Source organism: Boleophthalmus pectinirostris, unplaced genomic scaffold (assembly GCF_026225935.1).
Source record: "Boleophthalmus pectinirostris isolate CB_2022bp ecotype Guang Dong unplaced genomic scaffold, ASM2622593v1 HiC_scaffold_7, whole genome shotgun sequence".
NCBI lineage: Eukaryota > Metazoa > Chordata > Actinopteri > Gobiiformes > Gobiidae > Boleophthalmus > Boleophthalmus pectinirostris.
The window spans coordinates 20,366,238-20,373,474 of record NW_026571473.1 but is presented as its reverse complement, the minus strand read 5'-3'; the positions used below and the strand labels follow the sequence as shown (position 1 = coordinate 20,373,474).

At 37.6% G+C, this 7,237-nt stretch overlaps 1 protein-coding gene across 1 annotated transcript in view; it reads right to left on the bottom strand.

Moving 5' to 3' along the window:
• Positions 1 to 129: 129 nt before the first annotated feature.
• Positions 130 to 7,237, bottom strand: part of LOC110174042 (polymerase (RNA) mitochondrial (DNA directed)) — a 38,479-nt gene continuing 31,371 nt past the window's right edge. The window contains exons 16-18 of the mRNA XM_055164579.1: positions 4,241 to 4,293; positions 452 to 550; positions 130 to 377 (exon numbers count right to left, since the gene is read on the bottom strand). Of these exons, the coding sequence (XP_055020554.1) occupies positions 185 to 377; positions 452 to 550; positions 4,241 to 4,293 (345 nt within the window). The 3' untranslated portion in view covers positions 130 to 184. The remainder of the gene's footprint in view (positions 378 to 451; positions 551 to 4,240; positions 4,294 to 7,237) is intronic.

Here is a 7,237-nt window from a genome sequence, read left to right as displayed (position 1 = left end):
GATGTTTGATTTGTGTGAGTAACTGAAAAACTGTTGGCTAATGAGAGCTGTGACACTAATTTTATTTGTGAGAGTTGTTTAATAGTCAGCTCACCTGTTGTAGTTCCAGTTAAAACAGGTATTTATGGTTAGATTGCATTAAACCAAAAAAAGAAAAAAGCTCAGATTAAAGTCTAATAAAGCCTCACACAGAGCAGAGCCAACAGTTAGCATCAAACTCCCAGGACATGTTCATGACATCAGCTGCAAAGTATCGATCTGCAGATGTATTGATAAACATTATGCAATGATATTGATTTAGTACCTTGTTCATGGTGTCCACAGTAAGGGCATGGGTCCAGTAGCAGTCGTGCACAGATACAAATGTAAGACCAGCACTAAAAGAACAGAGAAACAAATCTTAAGATCAATTTCTATTGTTTGTTAGAAAAAACAGTAAAAGTAGTTTTACCTGTGGCAGTGGAGTGACGTCAGCATCATGTGTGTGGAGTCCAGAGAATGGATGAAGTTTGGAGGAAAGGCGTTCTTTTGTTTGACTGTGTCTGGTCTCCTAAGAACGACAAAAGATATACATATAGAGTGATGAATATGAGTTATTAAACTATCAAATGGGTAAATTCTTTCTTTCAAATAAAGTTACAATAAACTCTGAATTAAGTCATTCTTAAGCAGTGTGTTTTCTTACATTGGGGGTCGTAAAAGCATCAATCTCTAAGTAAACAACTACTGCTACAGCTTTTAGATAAATTGCATATGCTCTTATGGGAATCATCATTAGAGCTTTTAATGTTGTGAGCATGAATGGAAGGAAGTGCATAGGTTTAATCAATACCGTGAATAACATATTACAGTCTTTATGCACTTTTTTACTTTTTTTCTAATGATCACTGCACTTGTCAGTGCAGAACTGAAATTCACTGTATCATACTTTCAGTGTCTGTAATTTTGCATTTTGCCTGAAATTGTAAAACTAAAATAGAATCACTTTTGAGATTTTGATGACATTTGTTCTCTGGATAGCAGGACTGTTTAACTGATTAATTGGTAAATGGCATCTTAGTCTACCAAACTTTTAGTTAGGCGGCTAATTATTTAGTTAGGATTTTAATGATGACCATATCAGAAAGGAGAAAGCATGAAGTGAGTTTGGGAGTAACTGGACAGTTCAATCTGCCTTTTCACTTATAAAGATGGTGTTTACTAGCACTTATCTGTAATACATAGTCATTTTTCCAAGATGCTAATAGTTTTGAAAGCTTCTGCCAGTGCCATGCCACACCCCTTTTAGTCAATTAATGGATGCACAAGGTCTTGTCTTTAGTCGACTGAGAATTTCTTTAGTCTTTCTTTAGCCTTTTTAGATAGTACAGGAGTAAAATGTCAAGGTAATATAAATACAGTGTTGCTGAAAATGTGCATGGATGTGTGGCAATCTGCTTCTCAGAGCTGCTATTACTGTGAGCCAGTGCCATTCAAATCCTCTGGGCTGCCACTGAGCACAACAGTCTTCTAATGGGAATAGAGAGAGGCCAAACCCGAGCACACACACATAATATACAAACACTACCCCCTCTGCCTGTCTGTCTATAAATCAGTCTCAATTTTCTCCTCCTGCTCTTTTATTTTTGGACGTGCTGTTTTTAGGCTGAACAAAAACACTTGTATAAAAGATGTGCTAGAAACCGCAGCAGTCCCTCTATGTTTGGATCCAAACTTTTTCATCTTGCACATTGAGCTACACCTCAGCTCCCATAGGCCTGACTCAGCGGAAAAGTTGAAGGGTTACTAGACTAGGCCTAAATTTAGATTCCCCTTCGAGCATTTTGGTGTTTGTAAACAAAATGACAAGAATCACGTCAGACTTTCTTGCTTAATTAGTAGATGGGCAGTATTCTAAAAATGATTGATTTTAAGATATGCTAAATTGTGTCTGTGCACAGCAGAATGCTAGTTAGTTCACTGTGTCTCAGATCTAATAAACAACCTATTAAAATTCAAATTAATAAAGTAAAGCCTACCAATTATTTTTAAATGTAGATGACTTCAGTTTGTAGTGTTGTCATAATATTGATTATGCCTCAACATTAGCATTAGCTAATCTCTCTTTCTAAACACAGAAGTATCATCCACTCAAGTGTTCATTTGATGTGTGTAGTAGTTCAGTGTTGTCACTCACAACACTCCAGTGTCTTATCTTTAACTATGTATAAATTTTAGCACGACTCTGCAAAAAAAACATAAATAGACAATTGTACAGGAAGTAGTGACACTAACAGTGTGGCTGCTGCACACTGTAGAATCCAATAATTCCCAAAAAATAGAAAATAGAAAATTACATATAAATAAGTGTAGTAAGGTGAAAAGTGGCATAGGACTTAATTTGACAGTCCATTAACGTTTGGTGAGATACTTGATCCTCAACCAAAGCCACATCTGTAATGCTAATGCTTAATTAGCATTAGAAGACATAGCAAAGGAGAAATTAAATTCAGTCAACTGAACAAAAGTTTCGATCAAAGAATATTTGTCCAGTTGACAGAATTGTTTTTTTTTCCTTTGCTATGAATCCTACCTGGACAACTGATGGATTTCAAGAACATTAGCAGACATTAGCCATGCTGATTATATAAGGTCATAAATAAACAAATACACTTGTATATATAACGCATTTGTGCTCATGAGCTCGGTATTGGGTCTGTGATGTAACTGTTATTATGAAATGTTTGGCAAACTTACAGTAGCAGCCATGCACATAAATAAGGGCGACGACTCTGATGCTGCTATTAAACTTGTTCATTTAAAGCAACAGCAGAATGAGCCACTGTGTCGCTGTTTGGCTCAGGACAGAAGCACCTAAAACATTAATGTCTGCCCTGACAGCCAGATCATGTCGAGATGGTGATTTTTGGAGCTGCGTATTCCCACAGTTGGGTCCATGCGAGGCGTATTGGGGACGATGGTTGTCAGTCTTGCCCTGTCCCTCTCTTTCTTCCAATGACCTCCCTAACCCCTCTGCTGAATACTGTCGCCCCTCACCACCAGAGCAGCCAAGCAAACAACCCTAAAACCCTTCTCCAGACAAGAATTTCACTCACCATTGAATTTAATTTGCCAAAACTCTGTGACCAGGCAAAACATGCGTGTGTATTGCTATATCCAATACGGTGTTTTTGGATAGTAATCCGCTGTTTATCTGTGTATTCTGCTGCATCAATATATTCGATTTTTTGACAAGGCCCAGTGCCAACTCTTGCTTCAACAATGTCCAATTTTCAAGTTTGAACCACTTTTGCATAGTCCTATAAACATGGTGTTTATGCTAAAAAAGTTTCAGCAAGCCGTCAAAAAACCTAATAAATGAAGTTGAAATAATTTTTTTTTAGGAAAGCCATGGGCATGATTACTTTGGTGGGTTGCAACTTTCCTGGATGTCATTGGATGACAAAGCAAGGACTTCAGTGGTAACTGAAGTTGCGTGGAGTTGCTCAGAAGTGACAGATTTGTCAGATTTGGAGTGAGATTGTGAGTTTGGTAAACTTATGTTATGTTGTTATGCTATAATTATCTGAATAACTGTTAATATGTCACGTTAATATATTAACGCCTATTCAGCCTGTTGTTCTTTATTCTACTGTTATTACTATAACTTGCCTTTCAAGATAAAATGACGGTTCCTGGTCCCTGATTTTATAAAAAATTATTTTCCCCAAAAAGTGTGACTTATAGTCCGGTGCAACATATGTTTTTCTCTTCTTCATTACGCATTTTTTGTCTATTTACTTATACTCCAGAGCGACTTATAGTCCGAAAAATACAGTAATAGTGTGGAGCGAAGGAGGAAAAACACAAAATGGAACTGGTGTCTTGGAATTTGACAGTTGTACCTGTCACTGTCCACACCCTTTAGAAAAGCTGCACTAGACATCAAGCACAATAGTGTACTCCTAATCCAGCTGGGCAATTAGAGGAAATATCCACAGGAGACGGAGGCTGTTTTGTCAGTTAATGTGCAGTAATGGTCTCAAGTCCTTTACATTCACTCACCTCAGAGCTGAAAAGAAAGTTTCAGGACATTTAGTTTTCAAACTGGTCCATGGCCAAACTTTAAAACTTTTTTTTTTTTTTTAGGTCTCAGCTGCTTCTCTTTGTCCTTGTTCAGAGCCACTAATATGAGATAAATGGTGACAGAGCTCACACTAGCAGAGCAGTTCAGGAAGTAGAGACAGGAGAGAGAACTCACTCTTTGGTGTCATGGCTGATCTGCAGGTTGATGTGCTGCATGGTGCTCTTCACCTGTGGAGACAGAAAGACAAAAATATGAAGTACCAATTTTCAGGGCATGGAAACATTTGCATTTTAAGAGCTGAGAATATTATGCTGATATAGCGTGTCGTGACAAACAAAGTAAAAGAAACAGTTGTACAAATTACTTTTCTATATCTTAGACATGTAATATATAATATCCTATAAAAACAATTTCTACCAAGCATTTTCACAACATTTCAAACCACTGAAGAATCAGTAATTATTCGGACTAAATCAAAGCCTGTGGCCACTTAGATCAAATGTCGTCCCTTTGCTGCTATAATTGTATTAACAACAACCATTACAGTTAATGAAAATCACTTGACATTTTTTTATTTTAATTGCATATGTATCAAGAGCATGGTCCATGTTATGAAAGCTAAAAGTGAACAGCCAAGAACCTGAGTAAAAGTCAAACTAAATGCAGCTCTCCTTTTCTCCTAAAATGTTTTTCACTGTTTCAAAGATCCATGTTATTAATAAGGACAGTCCCAGTCTCCCCCATAACATCCAGACAGAGCATTTTCGGAGGATTAAAGAAAGCCCTAAAGGATACAGAGCATTTTCAACCCCGGATTACTGTTCAAGTATGAGCTACGTTCATGGCTTCAATAGTCTACACAGTGTTCTCTGTTGGCACACTTTGGCAGCCACAGACCTCAGCTAAAAAGCAGATTAAGCTACTGTACAGCACTGCTTTTGGGTTTTCTTACTAAAAGAAGACACCCACACGAGATACTGTGTGAGGGGTGACCTAGTCATGCCCTGTCAACTCTGTCACTACAGCCCTTTTCCTGCCTGCTGCATGAAATGAGGTGCTTACAGTAGTGCACAGAAAATGTCAGGACCAGTCTGGCCACACACACTTTCTTGTTCAAGAACACATAAGGTGCCTGTTATATTACATGAATCCAGTCAGCATGTCAGTAAGGTGGCACCAATACAATATTGGCATCAAATATCACCAATTTATCCTACTCCTGTCCCTAACACCTTGCAGTCCAAAACATACCGTTTTACACACACGCACACCCACATGCACATATTTGCATACAAGTGAATGTTAAAGTTCTGCCTATTGTTTTGTTTTGTTTTTTTAAAGGTGCACTGTGTAACTTCTCTGGTGGAAGGTCCACCACTTACTTGTCTCCTTGGAAATGTTTTGTTTGGAATGACCTGGAACATTCCAGGTAATATCTCCATGGAAAGAAGCAGGTGGCAGACCTCCATCAGAAAAATTTTGCAGTGCACCTTTAACTGAATGGTTTTGTGACTAATAGTGGCAATCACTACAAAAGAATATACAGTATTATTCTTTCGTTTTCGAGGGTGTGGTCACAGTGTGGCAGAGTGCATGGAGGGTGTATCCTGTTAGCCTGTGTCTATGACAGAGGCAGACTTCCCTTGACCCTTGGATGGACGCCTGGGTGAGAACAGTCCACTATCAGGGACTGATACAACTGGCATCAGGCACTCTGCCCCATATAGCTTTAATGTGTTTACCTTCCACTCACCCTACACTAATGCATCTGAGTCTGGCATCTGCTCATGCCTTTCCTCTGACACATTATGTTGCATTTTTATTCATGTTACATTCAAAGACAAAATTGTGTAGATACTGAAAGTTATCCAAAATAATTGTTTAAAGAAGGCTATGAAGAAATACATTTAAATCAAACTATCAATCACATACAATATAAGAGGAAATAGGAAGGCAAATTCACACAAATTTACCATATACTATCACTATATTAAAGCATTTGCACAGGACGAGATACTAATGCTACAAATACTAATCAAATCTGGCCTAACACATCATTAGGAATGGGACAATGGTTCTGAATATTCACAATAATTAAAGGATAAGTATGAAAACTGATTTACATGAATTTGCTTGCTTTTAGGTCAGAGTGATGCATGTTTAATAATCTTAATAAGGACACAACTCAATCTGTGTAGCTGTCCATGTTTATAATTCTAATATTAATTATAGATCATTCAATATCCCTTTTTAGGGCAACAACTTTTTATTGCATATTGAAATGCATGTGTGGTTTTCTATTATAGCTTATTAAACTCAATTCCTGTGCTTCAGGAGGATAAAGTGGCTGAATGGCCACAAACATTATTGAAAAGATTTTGAAACCTTGTCTCAATCTCAATATGAATGACAATAACAGGTTTATCTGGGTGGTTTCACACTGGGATATGCAACTGAACTACCAGGCTCTATGAAGCATTCATCTCTTTAGTAATGCTCTCCTTTCTGCATCTGGTATTTTCAAATTGACTGTGACCTCATGAACAGCTGACAGGTCACTGGTCCCTTGAGTGCTCAGACTGCTTTAGGAGCACGATGTATAGAGAGAGAAAGTGTGTTTTCACATGTCCAAAAGAGTAACTCACCAGAGATTTAGCCCGTTACACTGGCTGTGTACTGATTCAACTGGGTTACTCAAAATTTTATATTTTAACTGAGAATGGAGCATTGCATAGAGGAAACAAAATTGGGTCTCTGTAAATGGAGGCGAGAGAATATGGTTTTGCATTTGAAAGACCACCAGTCTCAACTGATAGAAATGGATGTCACAGTGGGATGAGAGGACTTCCTACAGTAAAAATAATTGAAGCAGTAGTTGTTATATTGGCTTTTTGGAGGGAGTGGGGGACTTGGACTTCAAAACAGAAACTGAAACGTATTAACGATTTGAGTATGTTTTTGGTGAATATAGCATTTTCAAAAGATAAAAGGTCCCATGTTGATCTAAATATGTTGGGTTAGCAATTAATACCCCATTAAAGTGTGATACCCCATCTTAACACTGAGCTGGGTTCAAGCATGATTTTACTGCTCCCACTGATAATAGCACCTGCAATTTAAAAAAACAAACTATTTTTACACATTAATATTTCATCCCATACTTATCTTACA